General features: G+C 37.2%; 1 protein-coding gene across 4 annotated transcripts; it reads right to left on the bottom strand.

The window, feature by feature from the left end:
* Positions 1-116: 116 nt before the first annotated feature.
* ush1c (Usher syndrome 1C) lies at positions 117-22,662 on the bottom strand. 4 transcript variants are annotated; one of them, XM_032585531.1, is made up of 20 exons: positions 22,564-22,662; positions 20,302-20,369; positions 18,814-18,957; positions 18,587-18,725; positions 15,700-15,808; positions 15,586-15,610; positions 15,450-15,507; positions 15,175-15,363; positions 14,357-14,416; positions 14,133-14,189; positions 12,750-12,892; positions 12,387-12,452; positions 12,169-12,299; positions 11,968-12,023; positions 5,444-5,485; positions 4,838-4,891; positions 4,645-4,744; positions 4,164-4,273; positions 3,964-4,019; positions 117-1,629 (listed from the first exon to the last, which is right to left on the bottom strand). In XM_032585531.1, exons 1-20 carry the CDS (start codon positions 22,597-22,599, stop codon positions 1,617-1,619), a joined length of 1,656 nt encoding a protein of 551 aa, XP_032441422.1. In that variant the 5' UTR covers positions 22,600-22,662; the 3' UTR covers positions 117-1,616. The 4 variants fall into 4 exon arrangements, with proteins under 4 accessions (XP_032441422.1, XP_032441431.1, XP_032441414.1 ...); XM_032585549.1 differs by lacking the exon at positions 117-1,629 and adding an exon at positions 3,587-3,823; XM_032585540.1 differs by lacking the exons at positions 11,968-12,023; positions 12,169-12,299; positions 12,387-12,452; ... (9 more) ...; positions 20,302-20,369; positions 22,564-22,662 and adding exons at positions 6,410-6,472; positions 7,386-7,514; positions 7,613-7,666; ... (2 more) ...; positions 10,891-11,055; positions 11,270-11,761.
* Between the last annotated feature and the right edge of the window lie 152 nt (positions 22,663-22,814).

A 22,814-nucleotide genomic window follows, 5' to 3' on the forward strand; every position in this document is an offset into this window, starting at 1 on the left:
ACATAAATGCAAAAATGGTTTCATGAAATAAATCGATACAACCGCAAAAACAAAAAAAAAAAAAAAGAAAATCACAAGATAGAAAGGTTGGTAAAAAAAAATCAATAAACAGTTCATAGTTAAATGATAAATTTAATATGTTAAAATAAAGTATTAACATCAATGTTTAAAGAAACCTTGGTTGCAGCTTGAACTTGATTGTGAAATGAATTAGGCATAAAAAGGAAGAAAACTAAATGCCAAATAGAAGGAATGTTTGGAAAACATATACTGCATTAAACAGTATTTACCTGTAATTATCATGTTACTAAGTAACAGGATAACTTTTTCATACAATGCCAGGTTGGTTTGAATAACTTATTTTCCTTAATGGATTAAATCATTATTTGAAAACTTCATTTTCTCTTAAGTTGCCACAGTTGTATACAGTCCAACACATGCATAGGATTTACAAAAATGTAGAAATATAAATATCCCGTCTCTGTAAAAAAAAAAAAAAGAAAAGTAGGTCTTCTCCCGGCAATTCACCTCATTAATTTCACTCATGCAGTTTTTGGGTGCATTCTGGTGAAATAATTATTTATTTTATTTTATATTTAGTAAATGATTAGTTCCTGCCTCACTTATTGCTGTTATTTGTCTGGTGAGTTCACTACCTCACACCAATAAATATGAGCAAATGGCCGTTCTGTCCGGGACGATGACTGCTGAGAAGATGGTTCCACAGGTGTGGAAGGTGAACTCAAGTCTGATGCTTTTACTCATGACTGTCAAAACTGGAAAATATCTTTCGTCTGAAACAACCGAGCAGAACTAAGGAAGACATTTCTGAAGGTTTAAGACCCTAAGCTGACACTTCGGCATCTGATTTAGGTTGAGCTCTATAAATGTACTGCTTACGCAACTTTTCAGATGTAATGACACCACAGAATCTGTCATGGTTTTTTGCACACTTGAGGTTTGATGTAGCAAATGAAAACTCCAGATGATTTTTTTATATACTAGTACAAAAAAAACCCAAGAACTTAAAGACAGTGACATTTTTCTTTCCCCATCGTTTGTATATAAAATACTAATTCAGAGTCCCAAGCTCTTGTACATCTAAACAAAAATGTGGATTATATACTGGATATGCATATTTCTGCAGAGGATAGATGCAAACATAACTTTTACTTAAAAATACTATATTTACAGCACTAAGTATATAAATTTGAAAAAAAAAAAATGTAATTAAAAAATCTAAAATCAATATTCAAGCAGAACCTCAATTTTAGTCTGACCAGTTCTTTATTGGGGTCAAGAAAATTCTGAACGCATTATTGATTATTTATTCAAATTCTTCCTTCATTTGCATAGTGACTGATGCTAGCATAATAGAAGTCAATTATTTCCAGTTTTTGCAGAAGGGAAGAGGTCTAAGGGAGAAATTTGATTATTGATTGGACCATCCATTGACAAAACAAGACAGTGAAGATGGCTATCAGTGATGCAGCGTCAGTCTGAACGACAGCTTGGCTCAGTCCCAAAGTGAGATAAAGCAGAAAAAGCACAGAGCCTCTCAGTCTTCTCGTTGAAGAGGTTCCTCCTAATGAATCTGGTTTTAATGGCTGGTGGTATTAGAAGAATGTCCTGCAGGAGAAAGGAGCAAAGTTAATAAAAAAATTTAAACAATAGAAGCTTTTTCTTTTATCTGAAGTGTAATGCAATATGAACAGAACAAACATGTATTTGTCATTTTCCTTTTATAGACACTGCACAGTAACCACAACAAACAGAGATGGACTAATGCAAATGAGTTACAAGACAGTCACTTTTTCCAAACTACTGTGATGCAAAAAAGTATCTAGAGATGCACAAATTGTTCTCTAGAGACCTGATGGTTTTCAGTTTAACAGTCCTCAAAATAATCTCTTCCTCCCCAAACAACTTTCAATAAATCACAGCTAAGTAACTGTGAACATCTGACAGGTGTAAAGAAAAGGTACAGTACAGATTGCTTTTAAAAAATATGGGGGGAAATAAGTTCAAAAAAGGAAAATAGGATGATAATATTGAAACTATGAGTATGTTCTTTTATGCTGTTAATTTTGCATCTTGCTAATATACAGCATGAGGGAGTTCATCGCCCATCTGTCTTAAGCTGCATAAGAACAGCTGGTAGTTGTAAACTAGTTGCCCCTTTAAAGGATTTATAGTCCTTTATATTCTGAATCCTGAATAAAATTATGATGGATGCGGCTGCAGAATATTTCAAAGAAATATGACAAAGAAAAATACTTCTTAACATTGTGATTTTTTTATTTTAGACCTTTTTTTTTTTTTTTTTAAAAACAGAAGAGGATGAAGAGGTGCAATTTTTGATCGTTAACCTGGAGGATATAATAGCTCCCAGCTGAGAAAAAAATAATAATAAAATTGCGGACCTTTAACCCAATCTGAATAATATGTATTTTATATAATATATATTTTTAAGTTGTAAAAAAGTTTTTGAAGTTTTTATGCTTTTTTGGAAAAATTCCCAGATCAAAACTAGAATCTGCCTTAGAAACTGCAATTGGTGCATCTCTCACATTACATGCAGGTCTTGTCAAAAGTTTACATGTAGACATCATGCATTTCACATTCATTTTGAGCTTTTGGTGATTTATTTAAGCCATTCTTTTTGCACATATGAATTACTATAAAGCTTAGAGCTCCAGAGGAAACCTGATAGGATGCTGCTGACGAGTAAAGAATCAAACCTTGGATCATGGTCGAAAATTGGAAATGCTCTTTATGGAACAACTAAATGTTTTCTGAAGTGAAAGGTTTATGTTCAGAGGAGACAAAGACGAAAACAAATATGGAGTCAAGGAGAGCTATTTGGCCATGACTTGTTACTCTGTCTGAGTCCTAAATCATTAGCTATACAGGAAAACCTGATATGGACACATCAAATCCGATTTGGAAAAGGATTTTAAAAAAAGGATAATATTACGTCTTCGGAATGGCCCAAACCAGAAAAACAATTTTAAATTGTTTATAGTTGTCAAAATGTCAGTCATAATTACTCCAGAAGCTTGTTGATGACCACAACTGATGTTTTGTCTGCACCCTCCTCTAGGACATTTACTCAAATGTTAATAGTAGTTTATGAAAAGCTACAATAAGTTCAAATGAATCACCAAAAGCCCAAAACTAATATGATGAGTGGATGTAATCTTGTGACAGTAAATTCAATAAAAACATTTCATACTCAAAGGTTGGAACAGATTTTAAGACATGTAACAGTCCAAGAAACAACAATCAGAACAACTGCTGAAGGCTGGCAGGAGTCTGCGGTGTCCGTGGCCTGAGAACATGCAACAACATGTTCATGGCTCACTGAGTCCAGCACATACACAAAGTGATCTGTCACTTATTATTATAAATGTCTTTAAGTAGCAAGAGTGTTTTATTTAAATCCTCGTTTTGACAGTGTACATTCAAAGTCATGACCATTTTCTATGGAGCAAACCAAGCAACAAGGAGACCATAAACCTGACAGGATGAGAGGAAACAAACATTAAAATCCTCTTGCTGTCTTAAGTATTCAAGTTGTCAGAGAGACTGTCACATGTCCCCAAGAGGAAAAACAAAAACAAAAACAACCGCCACACCAAACCTCCCCTCTGACGTGCAGCAGAGAAGATGAGAGCTGAAGGCTAAGTTGATTACCAGAACAAGGGTGAGGAAGGAAGAGAGGTGGGGCTAGTGCTGAAGCTGATAGCCATGTCTGTAAAGTGTTGCACTGCCTTCAAACACCTTTCTTTTCACAGGGGGACTGACTGATGCTGACTTAGGGCTGCATACACATGCACACACACAGAAACACGAGCCGCCATCTGTAAACTACTGAACCACTTCGTCATATTTCAAAAGATTCATAGCTTAGCACATAAAATGCAACAAAGCGTATTGGAACATAACAAAAATAAATCTTACACTTCATCTTCATAATCCTTTGGAGGGGACACAGCAATCACAACATCGATCCAGTCCTGAGGGGTGAAATGATTTTAAATCTCTGTGATTAAATCAATACAAAGTAAGAACCTCAGCTGAATGTATAACATATGTTCAATTAAACTGTGTATATTGTTCAAATCCAGAGTATGTCTTCTAATCTCTAAGTGGTCTCATACCCCTCCACTGTTCCAGGCCCGAGCCAGAGAGTTTTGTCCCTCTTCTAAAGTAGCGTCAATCAGGATCTTCCCATTGACAGCCATGAGTTCGTCACCAGGGACAACCCCTCCTGCAAACGCACAAACACAAAGAAACAACAGACATTTAAGATGCAAAAATAATCAGCATTAAGGCCTTCTTAAAATTATCACAGACGCGCAGTTTAGTCAGTGCAGGAACTAACTGCTGAATAAAAACATACAAGGTCTAAAATGTTCAAATTATGTGTTGAAACATAAAAATAGGCTGAAAGTGGATAAAAGGTTAAAAGTTTTTTTTTAAAAAGAAACAATAAATTATTGTTTTGATTCTCTGTGAGTTTTAAAAAAATTAGGATTTTAAATCACTTAGTGCAACAAATCTGCTCCAAACAGTAATATTTCAAACTGCCCTACACGGTTGCAGTATAGTTAAATCAGTGGAATGAAGAATTCAGCTGACCGTGCTTATCGGCTGCACCGCCTTCATACACTGAACACACCACCAACTTTCCAAGAGGAGAGTCAACTCCCCCTTCCAGAGCAAGTTCAAGTTGTCCGGCCTTAAAAAAGAAAAAAAATGAAGAAATCATCAGTCATGTTCCAGAATGAGAAAAAGAATCAGGCCTTGTGTTTTAACTATGAAAAAAAATTACCTTTTTGATTTTTAACAGTCTCACATCTCGCCCATCTACCTGCTCTGAGGAGAACTATTGATCAAGAAACCAGGGAAGGAGAAAAAAATCACTTGGATTGTAGCTAAATGTAAGTGACGGAATAACAGACTTGACGGCATTATAAATGGTAACCTATGTTCCAAATGAACTTAACCAGCAAGAGGAAATCATGAGTACAGATTTTAGTAGCTTTAAAATAGAGAAGTGCTGGTCGAGAATAATTACATATACAGTAAATGTTATCTCTTCTGTAACACTTCAGAGGATGTGGGATTCTGCTAAGAGAGATATTGAATGTGACCAGTTAAGATATTGGCTGAGACCAGTCAATATCTTAACTCATCTTACTGATGAAAAAGATTCAATGTAGACCAAAGGTTAGTCTTTGTATTTTATGTATAGTTTGAGTCTACCTCCCCTGGGAATATAAATGGAACAAAGACAGTTCTTTAATCTGTTTAAACAGTTCTTTAAACACATCCGTTGATGGGTAAAAAAAAATAAAATAAGATAAATGTTTCTATGCATGATTTCTGTCAAATAAAAGAACTGAATCTCCTTTTATGTAGCCCAAGAATACAATACCATGGAGTAAGGATCAAAGTTGTCCACGTATTTCTGAAATCCCTGAAAGAAAACATCAATATGTAATTAATTTAAAGTGAATACACAAAGAGCAAATGAAGACAACATTTAGTGAACATGAGTTGTGTGACAAGAGGTCAGATTTCCTTTGACAACCAGTTCAGTGTAAAAGTTTGAATATAGGCCTCAACACTGAAAAACCACAAAGTTTCTCACAAATCAAAAATAATCTGACACATTTTAACAAGAGTGATTCTCCGTTCAACCACAGAAGGAAATAACACAGATCCACTTCAAGTCTGCAGCAATTTCATTTTACTAGGAGGAAAAAGGAAACAGAACCAAGCTCTCAGGGTGAGTAAATCACATTTATTCAGCCCAGAGTTTCCAGTACAGAAAAAAACAAACATTAATCTAACAATTCATTTCCAGCTGCTGTGCAAATGCTTTGATGTAAAAATAACCCCATATATGCCTTGTTTTTATTTATTGTAGGTATAATAGTTGACTTCAGTAAACATGCCTCCTCCTGCATGTGCAATATCATATAAATTTAATGAAACCCATAGGAAAAAAGGCACTTCTGTCCCGTCGTAATGCATAAAGAACTGAAGTGTGACGACAGATGTTTTCAATCAGCATTTTTAGTGGTGAATTCAGAAGGTAAAACCCCTCTTTAGCAATAAAAACACAATTAACCTCCCTAGTGACACAACAACCACATGACATGCATTCCCATACTAAACATGTTCATGGCCTCTATAGTTTGCTCCCAATCAATAAAAATACAGTCATGCATGAACCACTTCATCAAAAAGGCAGGGGTGCAACTGCTGCAGAGAGAAGACAGGGAAAAAACATGGAAAAGCCATCACTGAGGGTCCAGTCAGGGAGACAAAAAGGTAAAACTAGAAAAGGAAGGCAGCACTCAAGCATAATAGGGAAGGTACAAGAAGAAAGGATTACTTGTTTGTTGTTTGATTTGAAAGACGAGTTGAAAGGCACCATCCGTTTAAGCATTTCTGGAGGCTGAAGCACAACACCGGTTCAACGTTTTCAGTGAGATTGCAGGAATAAAAGAAAAATACATTCTTCTGTTTGATACTTCAACAGTTTCCAGGCACTGTGGGAACTTTGAACCTCTATTGAAGTCTGACATCTGATTACAACACATCAAATACGTCCACAGAACAAGCACACTTTGCTGTTCCAGTAAAAACAGCCCAGAGTAGCAAAAATGTAGCAAAATACATTTTCTCTAACATGTCTGTCTAAACAACTGCAGCCCTGAAGGATGCTTAAATACATTACGTTTATAATGAAATAATTTACAAATATTTTACCAAGATGGCTGATATTCTTCCATGTATTTTTTTTTTTGCCAATAAGATATTTAACTATAAAAGAGATGAAGGAAATAACAACTTCATGTTCTACATTTCTTGACCAGATCCAGTCAAAATGTAAACTCAGAAAACCGAAATAGTAAGCGCCTACGTGTGACTGAGGAATAACTTTCACAATACCTACGATCCCCAGAGAGAACAGGAGCGTACATTTCCTTTTCTACCTGGCAGCAGCAGCAGCAGCTACAATTAGCAGAGATTTGTCTATGTGTCGTTTTATCTCTCACTGCAGAGGTAAAGGCCTGTGGTGGTGCTAATGGCTCAGATGGCAAAGTGGCTGTTTAAGGTTTCATTTGTAATCAGGAGAGATGATTGCTCTTTACCAGCTTATCCAACATGCCGCAAACACAACTTGATTTGCCTGTTTTAATTAAGGTTTTGAAGAAAAATACTAGAATATTTGGCCTGTTTGAAATAAAAATAACAGATTGTTTGGAAATCTGGAAAACTTCCTAGGGCTCTTAAAAGGAGGCAGACATTGATAGCTGCTGCAGCTGATGGCATACTGTGCCAGATGACCCTAATAAGCTTCATACCAGGCCATCAGAACGGACAGCAGGTCGGAGCGGATCTGGCCGGTTAGCCTGCGACTGCGGCAGCATGACGGGCTTTGACATGACGGGAGCCATCTGACGCCTCTGGTTAGGGGGACTGGGAGCCAGCTGCTATTGGACCACATATCCAAGCAAAACATTTACAAAGCTCAGCCGACTCCAAATACAGCACAAGGTTGATGTGAGTTTTCACAAGGAGGGAGGCTTACCAGCTGACTGCTTGAACTGGAAATATGACTGACATGGGAGGTGTTTCTCATCACCTAGAATACAAGGAATCCTTCAGTTGTCTGGCTCATGCTAGAAATGTCAAACACCCACCCAAAGTACTTCTCATATTTCAATACATCACAAACTCCAAGTGCACAGCAGATCTAAAAAGAACTCACACTCTAGCTAAAATTTCCGTTTTTTCCTATCTCCATGAATGACACCATTTCAAAACTTATTCCACCTTCAAAGTGAAGTATACACTTTGAATTGTACTTTCTACAATGCAATAGAAAATACATTGAGGAGAAAAAAATGCAAGAAAAATATAAAAAATAACCTTGACACATTGGTTTGGAGTCCCTTAAAATAATACTTTTTTGAAGCCCATTTTGGTTACCACAGTGGTCTCAACCTGCAATCCTCGAGGGCCAGAGTCCTGCAACCTTTAGACGCGTCCATTGTTCTAACTACACGCTTAAATTACTGCCTCACTACCATGCAGTGAAGCTCTACAGTACAAAACTCTGCTAGTGAACTTATATTGGAGCCAGGTGTGCTGAAGCAGAGCAACATCTAAAAGTGGCAGAACACCGGCCCTTGAGGAATGAAGTTTGAGACTCGGGCTCTACGGGTTTCACTTCACACAAACCTGACATTTTCTCATGCATGTCTACAAATTTAATAGCCAATGTAGCTGATGGTAAAACATTCAGAAAAACATCCACTCGGGGGTGCTCAAAACAGTAGCACACACAGGCTTTTGTTTAAATATCATCACACGCTACACACCATGCAGCATCCTGCTCACTATGTTCTATAAAAACCACAGAGACACAGCTAAGCATCAGCAACCATCTCTACAGTTTATTCTACCAATAAAAGCTGTAGAGAGGCTCATAAGAGCACAAATGCTCCTAACACAAAAACACTCATGATTTTAAAGACAAATCATAATGAAAAGGCAATTCGCACTCGTCATACTTCTGTCATGAAGCATGAAGAAGTCAAACCTTTGGACTTGAGGGGTGAGACATTTCACTGGTAGATGCATAAATCCCCCCTCTGGGGAGGTAGCCACCTGTTTCCCACTCACTCCTGTGTTCGGGAGGGCTGGGAGGATGTTGGAAGTGGTGGTGGTGGTGGTGGTGATGCTGGCGGTATTCACGTTCTTCAGAGTGCTGTGGAGGAGGAGGCGGAGGAGGAGGTGGTAGTGGCGGAGGAGGAGGGGGAGGCGGAGGATGGGGGTGCGGCGTGGGTTGAGGGGAAGATGGGGGTCTTGACGTTTGAGATGGCAGAGGGTAGTTGGAGGGAGACGGGCGGCGCAGTTGTGTATGTTGGGGATGTGCGCGAGGCTTGTGCCCCCTGTGTGTCAAAGTGGATGGAGAGGATGGAGGCTTCCTAGGACTGGGGGAAGAAGGAGGCCGGCGCTGTGGGGATACTCGAGGTAAGGGCGGGGAGTACTTAGGGATTGTTGGATTCAGTTTGGGTGAGGGTGGGGGGCGAGGCAAGGGAGGTGGAGGCTGGTTTGTGGTGGGCTGAGTCGGGACTAGTTTTTTAAGAGGCCCCCTCAGGCTCTGGTCCACCTCATCCAGGTTTATGTCATCCAGATCAGTGGTTGCTAGGTTGAAACCACCAGGAAAATGCTTCACCCTTGGCTCTGAGCCAGGAGAACGAGGTGGGGAGAGCTTTAAGCCACAAACAAATAAGAAATACTTTACCACCCATGTAAAAGCTTCCATGAAATCATCCATGTTAGAAACAAACTACAACTGTAGAAAAGCTCTGAGCATAGGAAGGTTCAAACTGAAGACTTTGTACCTCTGGGGATTCATTCTCCACACAAGAGATCTGCTCCAACCGAGTCTGACATAGTCGCTCCACCCAGTGCTGCACTTTCTCAGACTCCTCCAGGTCTTCCCTTTCAGTCTCTGAGACCTGGGATGGAGTTACAGCCAGCCAGAATCACAAACAAGAGAAAAAAACCTTCACACATACTGTCACCCAAGACATGACACAAGGCTTCACTGGAAAAACTGCAAACTGCAACAGAAACTTCAATAAACAGCAAATTTTGATTCACTTTGAAGCTCTTCAACATTACTGTGGGTAACAAAGGGAAAGATTTCAATCATTTCTTTATATTTGCTTCCAAATTGCAGATTGCTTCTATCTTTTAAAGTGGTTTTAAAGAGATTACAGACCCAGCAGTGACACTCTTTCATGCCTGCTGCTCCAGACAACAAACTCCAGATCATTCAGGGGGATCCAAGGTTGCTATCAGGCCTGAAGGAATATATATTATTGATTTCTAGGGATATGTTCCTAGAGGTACTCAGGGATTCTGGACGTCCCAATGAAAGGTATACCTCCCAGTGGTATGTTAACTTGACATCTATAACAGGTGATTTTCTGAAACTCTACCCCAAACATCCAATGGATAATGGAGATTTTCACCTGATCTCATAGGGTGAACCCAGTCATCCTTTTATAAAGGATCTCATACTCTCCATTATGATTCATATGTTTTCACTGTAGCTAAGTAGAATTAGACTAACAATGGACAAAGACACATCAAGGAATTTAGCAACGAAAAGTAGTGGAACAGAGAAGGGCCAGTAAATTAGAGGTTTGCTTTTAGGCTTTAAAACTTTAAAGGTCTTTCTGCCACTTGACAAATCAGAACAGCACCCACAGATTAGCTCTAATCAATCTCCTGCTCCATCCCACTATCACTTATGACCAGGACTCTAAGACATTTGAACTGATTTGCCAAATGCAGAAACTGATTCCTCATCTGAAGAGAACCTTTAACCCTTTTTCATTTGAGAGTATTTGTTTCAGATCTAGAGGAGCAGACTCAGACTCCAGCTGCTTCGTACTTGGCTGAAAACAGCTCCAGGTCTTGGCTCAACAAGAAACATACAGTATGTCAACTGGACAACAAAACTCCCACAACCTCCTCAGCCAGAAGGGTAAAAACCTGACCCACTGCCAGCATGAAAAGCACATTGTTACTCCTCAGTTCAAGCTTTGACAATCAGTTGCAGTCTTTCAGAGGTAATAATGATTTTTAACTAGTGTTTGTTTGCTGGGGAGAATTAATTTTACTGTCAATCTGTCTATGTGTGGTTAGACAAGGCAGAAAACTGCAAACCTGCGGTCAAGATTACTTTAAAAGATTACAGGGCTAATTGCTGGGAAGCAAAGTGAGTGGAAAAACGGGAAGCTTTGATTAAATAGTATTCCTCTGAGCTCAGACTACATCTTTTCGTACCTCCTGAACCAGCCGATTGATCTTTAGTTGTTTCTCCCGTTCTTGCATTTCTTCCTTCTCTCTGGCAAGTTTCAGCTCAAACTCCATCTCCTTCTTGTTCTTTCGCTGCTCCTGCAGTGTGTCTGTGTTGGACATTTTCTTTTTCTTCTTTTTCTTTTCTCCTTTCTGAGGCATCACCAGATGGGTAACGCAAAATGCAAAAAATAAAAATAAAACACAGCCACTACCAACTAAATAATACAAACACAAACTGGTGCAACACCAACACAAGAAAATCTGAGAAAACGATCCCTGCTCACTTCCAACCATTTGAGTTAAATGTCAGATTTCAAGGTAAACTGTTCAGATCCACTTCACACAACACAACCAGAGACTGTACCTTTCGCAGTGAAGGCAGCTTCCCCTCATATCGATAAAACCAGCCAAATGCTAAGGATAGAGATGAACACACTCTTCATGAAAAATTAAATCACAAACTTAGTTTACATTCAAGTAAAATCCATACAGTTGAGCATTTATTTTTTTTCTTGAAATGTAATCTCTCACACATCACAGCACTCAGAGAGGCAGTGTCTGGCTGGGAAGTAGCACAACATTTTTAATTAAAGATAAAAACTGTATTTTAAATTATGATAAGAGTTGCATTCAAACTAAAAATATGTCTTAAAAACAAGCAAAGGAGACATGAGGAATTTAATTAACTTTAGGTTGATTTATTAAAACCTCTGACTAATAACTCACTGTATTTGTAGCTTTTCAGTCATGAGGAAAGAGTTGGCTTTGTAACTTTGGGACTGTTTTAGAAAAATCTTAATCTTATTTCTAGAAAAATTTCTATATGCTATTCAACCAGAAACTTTATAAAATATATTTTGTTAATTATAATTCTGCTGAAGTTGGCAGGAAATTGTTAGCAGGCTAACGCTTTGTAAAATCTTTGATTGCAAATCGGGAACAATGTGAAGAAATGTTCAAGTCTGCTCTCATGGTTACATTATTGTTGTCAAAGGAAATCTGAGACTTTTGTGTGTCAATTAGCACAGCTGGCATAAATGACACCTGAAACTCCAAACTCACTTGGCTGTCTTGCTCATCTTCCTCCTCTTCCTCTATGAAGGAGCTGGCTCCATGAACTAAGAGAAGAGGCCGTAGAAAACAGCACCGCAACCAGCAGACACAAACGAAAACATGCAGGAAAAGAACATTTGGAGTAAAACAGAAACAAGAGGAGGAAAGTTTGGAACAGAGGATTCATGCATTTTAAACTTTTGATCATACGTGAACTCTTGGCCTTTGGAGGTTTCATCTCCGGTGAGGGGCTCTTTGAAGGGCGGGGACTCTTTGGTCTGTCTTTGGATCCCCAGTCCTCCTCCCACTCTCTGTTGTGTTTCCTTTCTGCTGCTTCAATACTATAGAAGATATTTTATTAACGTTAAAAAAAACTAAAAAGCTCAACAAATATATTTTTAATTCACTGCATATGGACAATTTGGTACTTTTCCATCTCGCTTTTATAGCGCTCCTCTTCCTCCGCTACTTTCTGGGAGATCTCCATCTTTCTCCTATGAAAAGCATCAAAAACATCAAAACCCCAACATGAATTCATGTTCAGACATCAGGACTATAAATACAGGGAATATGATGCCAAGTTTACAGATGCAATTTATAATTTTTAAACATAAAATACCGGGGAAAAAAGGAGAGTAATTATTTTTTATAAACTCAAAGAAAGTTTAGCTTCTGCCAGATTTCAAATAGTCATGCAGCAAATGCCTGTGTGGCAGCTTCTTTTGTTTGAAAAAACAGAACATTTATCAGTGTCTGGGTGAAGCTAATTAAAGGCTGTGCAGTTCACTCACTGTCTCTCCTTCTCCTGCTGCTCTTTAATGATTTTGTTGGTCTCCATTGCAACCTTCTTCTGATGCATCAGTTCCTGCCTCTCCACCTCCCGGCGGGCTTCGGTTGCAAGGCGCTCCTCGTCTGTCATAAACAGCTCGCTTCCCTAAGAGAGTGAAAACCGGCCATAGACAAAAATCAGAGAGTGCCTTTATATGCAGCTGTTGTTCAGCCCGGTACACAGGTCTAATACAGGGACAGGAAAGAGAACGTCTTGGTGAAGAAATGCTTCTTTCAGGTCATTAGGAATGTCTTTCCTTCTCAGCTTTGTGCTAACACAAATCTGTATCACATGAAAAACAAACTGCCAAATGTCCTTCTTTTACAGAAATAGTCACACCATGTCTGTAAAAAGTTATATTCTATGAAAGGAGCAAGAATATGTTCATTTTCACTTTAGTTTTTTCTTAACAGAACAGCACTTGTGTGTTAGCACAATAAAGGCTGGATTTAAACAAGTTGACAACCCAGTCACGTCTGAAACTTTGCCATTATATCATCGTAGAGAGGATTCATTCGTATAGAAAGCACTTTTTCCAATGAATATTCTGCCTACTGCATATAATTATTGTTGCAGTGTTCCCTCTGCAGATATGCAAGAAAAGACACAAAGCGTGGCACACAAGCAGAAGCCGTCTGATTTTGGAACACAGGCCATTCTTTCAATACCCGCTGATGGAGGATGCAACATCCAAATCAAGACAAACTCAGATAAACGCATCAGACAGGCACCAAGGAAGACAATAATAAGACATGACTGCTTGTCTCACTTACACAGTCCCCATCACTGACAGCAAGAGCAAACAATCTGTCAAGTGACTTTACGGAGGATAAATGTTGCTCCTCCAGACATTTTTCTAAGCTGTCTATTATGGAAAGGTTATGTTGATGCACATTATTCAGAGTGATGCATAGAAGAAAGAAAATAATGTTTGTGGTCTTGCACTCATGACAGATGGTCCGTCCAGTGAACCACAGGGGCCTGCAAACAATTCAAGTTTCATCCCAGTTGCAGGACTTTTCACTCCACAAATAAAGATAAATACGACAGCACTAGTTGCTTAGCAGCAGTTTGTTTAATTGTTGTCGCAGAATTTTAAATTTGATCAAGAACATTGAGATTTACTCAAATGTATTTGATTTATATGTATCAAATTAAAGATAAATAGGAAGTCTTTGTGAATCCTTTTAAACAAAATACACTTTATAATTTAAATCTAGTTAATGTCTCAAAATTATGTACATTACATTATAATTTAATGTATGAGTTTTAATATAAGACAAAGTACAAAACATTGTATTCTAAAAGGTATAAGCAGTTATTGGAAAACACAGTGTGTACTTACAGCTCCAGTCAGAACCGTGATAGTGAGACTTCTGCTGCTCTTCAGGACTTTCACAGCCTTAAAATTGAGATTTTAAAGAAACACAAAAGTCATCATTCAAATTTCTTAGACTGCCTCTTATCCAGTCTTTCCTTTATGATTTATAATCAGCTGCAGGTATATGTATTGTGTGTACCGCTATATAAAACAATGAAAATAATGACAGATGTCATGAAAAAAATCACCTCTTTGTGGTCCAGAGTGGTGAAATCCACTCCATTCACCTCCACAATCTGGTCTCCAGCCTGCAGTAGATACAACAAGTGTTGACTGTATGAGAGCGGTAACACTTTGGAAAAATGAAAATAAAAACCATAAACTACAAGTATTAGGATGTCCTTACATGTCTTAATAATTTATTTGTATTTAATAACACAAAGCTAATGCATGCATATTTCTTTAAAATAAACCTCTTCAACCTGTTTTCACATGTGTCTCATTATAACAAAAACATGCTATTTTTATTTATTGTGCTGGGATTCTATGTGACAGATTAGCACAAAATAGTGAGAGAAAAAAGAAAAGAGGAAAGGAAAGGAATGATATTCAAAAACATTTTTACAAATGAAAATCAGTACATTATTGCGAGAGAACAATACTTTAGAGAGGTAACTCAAAAGGAAAAAAAGTCTTCCATGTTCCCTAGGGGGCTCTGTTGAAATTAAAACCTTGTTAGCCAAGAAAATTAATTATTCTTAGAGTAATGTATCATTTAATAACTCACAGATCCTTCCTCTACTTGTTGATTAAAATTATACTTTGTGAAAAGTAGAGCTTTTTAAAGCACACTTTTTACAGTAATTACAGTTAATTATAATAGTATTAAAACAATTCCTATTGGTTACGGTAATCTTATTGAAGAATGAAGTTATTTTGAATCAATATTTAATCAATTATTTAAAAATCCAATTAAGTGATAATATACACACTAAGAGAGAGTTAATTATTGCTTAATTTACTCTCCTTTATCGGAGACATCATAGAGTCCTGTTGGAGAAATCACCTCAAGTCCGACTTCAGCAGAGAGGGAGCCTGGCTTGACGTTGCTGATGTAGATCCCAGGTTTCTGGGTTGGGCCGCTTGAGATGCTGATGCCCATACCCTTAGTTCCCACAAGACTGAGGAAAACCTTCTTCTCCTTGATCTCCTTCCCACCAATAGAAGCCAAGCCGGCCACACTGCTTCTCTTCTCCTGAAGCAGTACAAACAAAACAACTGAATAAAAAACAAGAGTTTTTGAGCCGGTTAAAGCCATGAAAAAAATATGGAGCCTGTTACCCCGGACTCAGACACAAACTGGTCCACAAACTGCCACTTCAAGGGTTCATCAGACGAGCTGGAGCGAACAAAAACACACAAAATAAGCAGCTGTTTTTGGACATGCAGGACACAGAAAATAATTAATAAATCTGACCTTTTTACTGGGATCATCCCCACATCTGTATAAAAGACAAATGAATAACAAATGACAGATATAGTGAAGTATTAAATATTCTTTCTGGTACTGAGGACACAAAAGTCAACGTACGGCGAACTTTGAGTGAGACAATCTTCTTGGTCTTGATGAGGCTGATGACCTCTTCGTGGATGCAGGAGGAGATGGAGTAGCCGTTGATTCGCACGATCTCGTCACCCACCTGTAAATCAGTGCAGACCTTAAAATTGACATTTTCATTTCAAGTGAATCTGCTGAGGTCAGAGACGACGTTTCTGCTAATCCAACATTTTTACATTCCTGTTTGATCAACAGGTCATGATCTGCTGATTTGTACAAACCACTTTAGTTTAACAGTTTGTCTTGGAAGTGATACTTTCTTCACTAAATCGTTTTTGCAATAAGCTTCTAAGAATATTGTCCAAATATACAGGAACTGAAAAGAAGAGAACAAATAATGTATCTTTACAAAAATGTAGGACTCTCTAAAAGTCCTACATTTTAGTTTATTTCTTACAAGAAGATGCTTTTACATATGATTAGTGTTTAATTGTATATTACAGTAAACCCACATCTTTCAGATAATATTAGGCTACACAAACACCTATAGTCAAATTGAAATATAATCTTATCTTGTCAGACAAGAGCAGTTAAAGGGATACTCTGGATTTTTCAATTCTGTGAAACTTATGCTCACTAATATTTCCCTTACCTGTAGTAGAAACATGTGATTGCAACATAAGTTCCCTTTAATACTTTAGTCTATTTTTAGTACAAATCATTTTCTCTACATTATATATATAAATCAGCCGTTTTGTCTCTAATAATGCTGCACCATCTATCTACTTTTATCTAAGGATCTATGCATGTTTTAAAAAGACAGCAGGTTGCTAGTTCTGCATGAAGCCCAAGAAATATTCTATACGTTTGCTTCCTGTGTCAAATTATTTGTCAATTTTAATTTGTTTAGAAATTAAAATTGGCTCACATAGCCAGAGACTCTGAAACAGGGGCTGGCCTTAAATAGAAACATTCAAATTCTGGTGCTGAAATTTCATTTTGTGTCCTAACTTAACCATCTGCCCTATTATTTGAGCTTTCGCTTTCTTTTTACAAGGCATGATAATGAATACATTAATGTTTTGTGAAAAGGAAAATCACAAATAAAATGAGTCTGATTCTATGTATGTTTATTTCTTCCCCTGTAATTGTGTACATAATGAACTGTCTGGAATGAATGAGTCTGAGGAACTCAAAGTTCTTTTGAGTGCAGCACAATCTGCCAATTCATTAGGGGCACACTATTCATGAGCATTACGTTCAACAACACAGCTGGAGAATTTGAGACCGATTGAATGTTTGTAATCTTGCAAGGCCAGAAAAGAGCCAGTCGGCTCCAAAGACACCATTATGAGCCGTTCTATCTGTTATATCAACACTGAGGAAACAGAGATAGAAACGGCATCTGTTTTAAAACACAAATCTGAAGGGATTTTCATAAACACTTTCTGGAGCAGAGCCATCTTGGGAGTAAATGGGATCTACTCCAAATAGTGGATCCTTTGAACACAGTTCTGATTTAACAATCACTCAAACTGTGTGTTGCATGGTCATCTCAGGTCCCACATACTACGTAACAAAATACAAAAATAATCCTTTTATTAGAAATGGTTTGACAAAAATGCAAACCTACCATGACCAAGAATGGAGACAGGTGCAGAGGTTTTTCTGTCTCCAAGACAATGATCATAAACGTACTGCCAGGACCACTGAGGAATGGTTTAGAATAGTGTTTTACAAACCCTTTATTATGGGAGCCAAAATCAGTCAAGTTTAAAGAACTTACTGCCTTTTCTCTTATAATTAATTGCAAATTGCTTGTGACATTTATTATTATATTTATCTGCTCAAATAATAAACTAAACAAAAATGTGTTTTTTTTTCTGAAAAGGATTTCTGTAAATCATCACAGATATAAAAATAAAAAGGTCTAAAAGGCATCCAGTTTTCAGATTTTTTGGGGGGTGGTTTGTTTAAAGTAAGGATGCATCGATATGGAAAATATGAGTTAATATCAATACCTGGTACTGATATCGATTAAAAAGACCACTGCTAACACCACTTTCACTGTAACATGATCAAATACTACATGACCAACGTCCTCCAGAAATAAATGGTAATAATATGGAAATAATTATCGGTTTCAATATCGGCTCACTTTTATTTATCAGACCAATATGTTAAAAAATGACTAATATTGTCGATACCAATCCATATTTTAAAGTCTGCTTCTAAGTAAAGGTTGATGGATGTTTATGGTCCAAATTACTTCAAATTAAGGTCAGTGCAAAAATCTGGTAAATAAACAGTAAATATTTTGTTTGTCTGTGACAAGATATTTAAAGATATTTTTAAAAATGCATTTGCTTGAAGAGCCTGGGCCACATTTAGTCACTCTAGAACTGTGGCCATACAACAAAGCACATTCCTAAGTTTCAGTGGTCTAGTAAAAGACCAGACCTAAGTTCAACCGAGAATATGGGGAACACGTGAAAACAGGTGTTCACAGATGAGCTCCATCCCCTCTAACCAATCTTTAGCTCCTTTGCTAAGAAGAATTGGTTCATAAATTACCTTTGTAGATGTGAAAAGCCAAGCCATAAAACTTGCATATAATTGTAGCAAAAGGTGGTTTAAGTGGGGATGGACTCACTTAAACTTGAAAACCATATAAACCATCTACATGAAAATTATGTGCAACTTTGTGTCACATAACTCTGATCAAATTCATTAAGGTTTTGGTTTAACTTGGCATAGCATAAAAAGTTTAAAGATCTAAGAACTTTTGCAAACACTAGAATAGGGTAAAAGATATATTTTTCTTGATTTTAATATGTGCAATTTTTTCTCCTAAAATGTGCTGACAAATAGAAAACTGAAAGAAAGATAAATTTTTTAGAAATATTTCATATCTACGTACCTGAAGGCCAACATTGTACGCTTGTCCATCTTTGACAATCTGTGAAATGTAGAGTCCACAGCCAAACTCTAGTCCTCCTCGAACACTGAGACCCAGTCCGTCACGCTGTGTTCGATCCAAACGCACCTCTTTCAGCTTCCTGAAGTTTAATCAAGTTTATCACTAAGATACATCACAGCTGAGACTGTCTCCATAGCAAAACAGTTAAAATGCTGTCCTGCACTCACCTTGACCTCTTAGGTGTGAACTGGTCGTACTCGACTTGGTGTTTGAGTGGGATCAGAGGCCGGATCGCATCGAACAGCGGAAGCCGTTTTGGTTCATTGATAACCAGTTTCAGGTCTCCCACCAGCACCCGCAAATCCATAGACCTGAAAGAGAGAGAGAATGGGTTACACCAGTCTATGGTTGGTTACTTTGAAATGTTGAGTGAATACAAAACATGGTCAGGATTTAAATTTATGGAGGAGTTAGAAGGATAGGCTAAAAGACATTGATATGCAAAGGAATATAAGAATTAGGTTTTGACTATCATCCCTTCTATCATCCCTTGGTGCTTCATATGATTTAGGACGGAAACTGCAATGCTTAATAATTCTTGAAAGACCACACCCAACTTTAAGGTCATTTTGTTGTGGCATGCAGGTAGTCATGTCTGCATTACCATAATCCAACTGGGCAGGAATATCATGAAGAAATGAACTCAACCTGCTTGCAAATGCTTGTGACAAACTTCAATGTGAAATTTGTGATGGTTGAAGCAAAGTTGTGTTTTTTATAGTAAAGTCATATAGTAAGCCACCATTGTGGGGTGCAGTTTTTTACTATGACTGCATAACAATAAATATTTAACTTTTAAAACTCTAAAGAAAAAAATCTAAAAAAGGGAATGAAGCAGTTCAACCTTACCTGAATGCCCCAAAATTATACAATTATACAATTAGATCATTTTTAATGCACACAATCATTTCAACCAGACAGTAGAAGAAGACCATAGAATTTGAATTCTAATTTACTAATTCACAAGCTTCTACACAGCAACCAGATTTTTTTATTGCAAATTAGAAACAATACAGATAATAATAATTAGTTAAGCAAAGGATCAAGAATAAATATATCATTGTATGTCAATGGAAAAGATAATCCAGTCTTCTCTCTGCTACAATTCAGATGGAGACAAAAGAGAAAAGAAACTACACATGGTATGCTTGTTTAATTATGCATATGTGTCATTTCAGCCCCATTTGAAAAACGAGCATAAAAAAAGAGCTTTTGTGAATAACTAGTCAAGCTTGTCAGAGCACAATGGAAATGGATCAGAGGCTCATCCAATGAGGCCACAGGACTCTGCTTCTGTACAAAGATTAATTGAAACCTAGAAGACTTTTAGCCTACTGGCCTCATTAGGTTCACCCAGTTACTCTGATCTCAGTAAGCAACAAGCTTCAGAAAAGATGCAAGACAACTCAGATTAAATGAGAAAATATATCACAAAAATGTTATAAATAAGACAAAACTAAAAGGAAAACTGATTTCCAGCATATCAATAATAAGGGCTTTACTTCAAGACTATTTGTTTTTTATTCAAAGTAGTTCTCCCTAAATGACAAGACCTAATAAATACTCTACAGGAGTTTACTTATACAAAGATATCTGGTTTTAAACAGCAACTAACACTCACTTCGACCACCTGAGAAATGACAGATGGTACTCACTGGTGATACATGCGGAGAACATCATAAAGGTAATCCTTCTCTGCCTCATTTTCAATCAGTAGTTCCACCTGCAACAGAACAGAAACATCTGGCACCATCCTTCTTTTGTCACCTCACCGACACACACACACACACACACACCCTTCTGTCCCACCCATGGTCCCGCCAACGCCACGAGGGGCCGAAGCCATCTACTAACCTGATGACGGCTCAGGTGCAGCAGGATGGTTTTCAGGAAACGCTTTGGCCAATCACTGATGCACATTTCACCCTGATATCCTACTTTTTGCTAAATCACAAACTAATTTCAGAACCTGATTTCATTGAAGCAGAGGAAGTAAGGGTGAAACTAAACTGTGGGATGATCTGAATCTATGACCGCTGTCCTTCTCCATCAAAGCACTAGGAGATAATAGCTAGAGAGGCGGCAAGAGGAAGGTCAGTAGTGTCAACTTACATCTCACAGACATGACACCCAACATTCGCACACAAACGTATCTTAAACTTAAGATTAAAGGACGATACAAGAATATCTTCAAAAGGTGAACTTATTTCAGCAATTTGGTGAAAAAACTGAACCTAATACAGTCATGAAATATTTACATACACTACATTAAAAGATACACTTTTTCATGATGACATCTATTAAAAATCATCAGTCTCCTTCTGACTTTGGACAAAGTATAAAAACAAATGCTTCTTCCTAATTCTGACATTAACCAAAGAGAAATTATGTTTTCCAATCCGACATGACATTAAATAGGGAAGACTTAATTTTATTTAATGTCAGAAATTGAGAAGAACAGAAAAAAGCTATGTAATTTTATTTAGTCTGTGTAAACGTAGTTTCAGCTAATCCTATAAATGAGCTTTATGTTTTGAATTTATTTACTGAAATAGATTAATTTGAGTGATATTCCAATTTATTGACATGCACAAGTATTTTTAATGGTAATGTTTTATGACGACAGGTCATCAAAATGAAATGGGTGTGTTCAAAACACGCCTGACTTTATGACCATTGTAAATGTCTGTTGCTTAGTGCTGCTGGAAATGGTTAGCCCTGCCTTGAATTGAACCACAGACTTTGGAATCATAAAATAACAACGTTGGAGCTCCCTGTGTGTTGTGCATTTATATCGAAGGGCAATGTATGCTTAGGAGTAGATTATACAATATTCACATATAAGAAGTGTTATAATGATAAACATTTTTACATAAACTTTGATCAAATCAACAGCTCAGGTGGGTTCTAAGGCACAAAAAACAACAATCCAAAATAATTTTGAATCAGGGCAGACATGACCGTGTCTGGAAAAACAACAAAAGACTGAATGTGGACAGCCTCTAATTAAACCCATAAATTATCTCGTTATTTCTGCTTGGATGCTCATTTGTGGCATATTATCTAATGCTATGTTGCCCTTTGTAGAGACAATATGGGCCCCGCCTGGCAGCACAGATGGCCTTGTGGTGATCCCTGCATGCTGCCAAGGATAAAAATGCCCCAGCCTATCAGGTTTCCTTTCTCAATTATTCTATGCTCTTTGATAGTTTTAAAGGCTCATCTAAATAATATGATTTCTCAACAGCAAGAAAAATCAAAGATTAAAATGTGTGTGACCTAAATGTTGTCAAAACACATAAAAAAAATGGCTAAAAGTGGAAAAGGAGCTGAAACTTAATTTTATTCATTATAATCAAAATATGACCATTTATCTGAATTAATTGTAGGTCTATAATAATTTTATGTTTACTTTGCTCAATTGAAGAGTTTTAAACGGTAAATTCCCTCTTCACTTTTTAAGTCCACCCTAGTTTTAAAATACTTTAATCTGTAAGTACATAACACTCTTTGTACGATAGAATTTTGACGGGAATTTCTGTCGACATAAATAATCTTTTATTATGAAGGAATGTTAAATACCTCAAAATAACAAGATTCACCCCAAAGTACCTCTAGTGACAGTAATAGGTTTTTTTGTTTGTTTGGTTGGTTTGGTTTTTTGTCTTCAAATATGTAGATCAAGATAAACAACAGATTAAAGAAATTGTCCTGAATCAACTTTGGTTTCTTAGTTCAAACCAACTATATTTTAAAATAATTCCTGACTGATTCAGCTCTTTCAGAAATAGGCCTCTGTGTGCGCAACATCCTCTCCGGTGGAGACACCTGAGACACCGCAATAAACAACCAGGTAACACAGTACCATTTTTATTAAGATATTATTGGACTGTATAATAAAAAATTGATTATCTTACCTTGTGTCTAAATTCTCGAGCAACTTTCCGCTCCATTTCTGAGAGAAAGACAAAACAGTCCGACCAGAGAAGAGGTGGTGTCGCTGAAGTTTTACAGGACCCAAGACAGTGTGGTCAAGTTAGGCCAAACAGGCGTTTCCGGTTTATATTTTTTCGCCAAGGACTGTTTCATGGGGCTTTTATGTAGTTATCATGCAATTATAAATTATATTTAAAAAATAATCTTTTCTAAATTATTTTTTATGTGCTTT

This window comes from Xiphophorus hellerii, chromosome 2 (genome assembly GCF_003331165.1).
Source record: "Xiphophorus hellerii strain 12219 chromosome 2, Xiphophorus_hellerii-4.1, whole genome shotgun sequence".
Taxonomy (NCBI): Eukaryota; Metazoa; Chordata; class Actinopteri; order Cyprinodontiformes; family Poeciliidae; genus Xiphophorus; species Xiphophorus hellerii.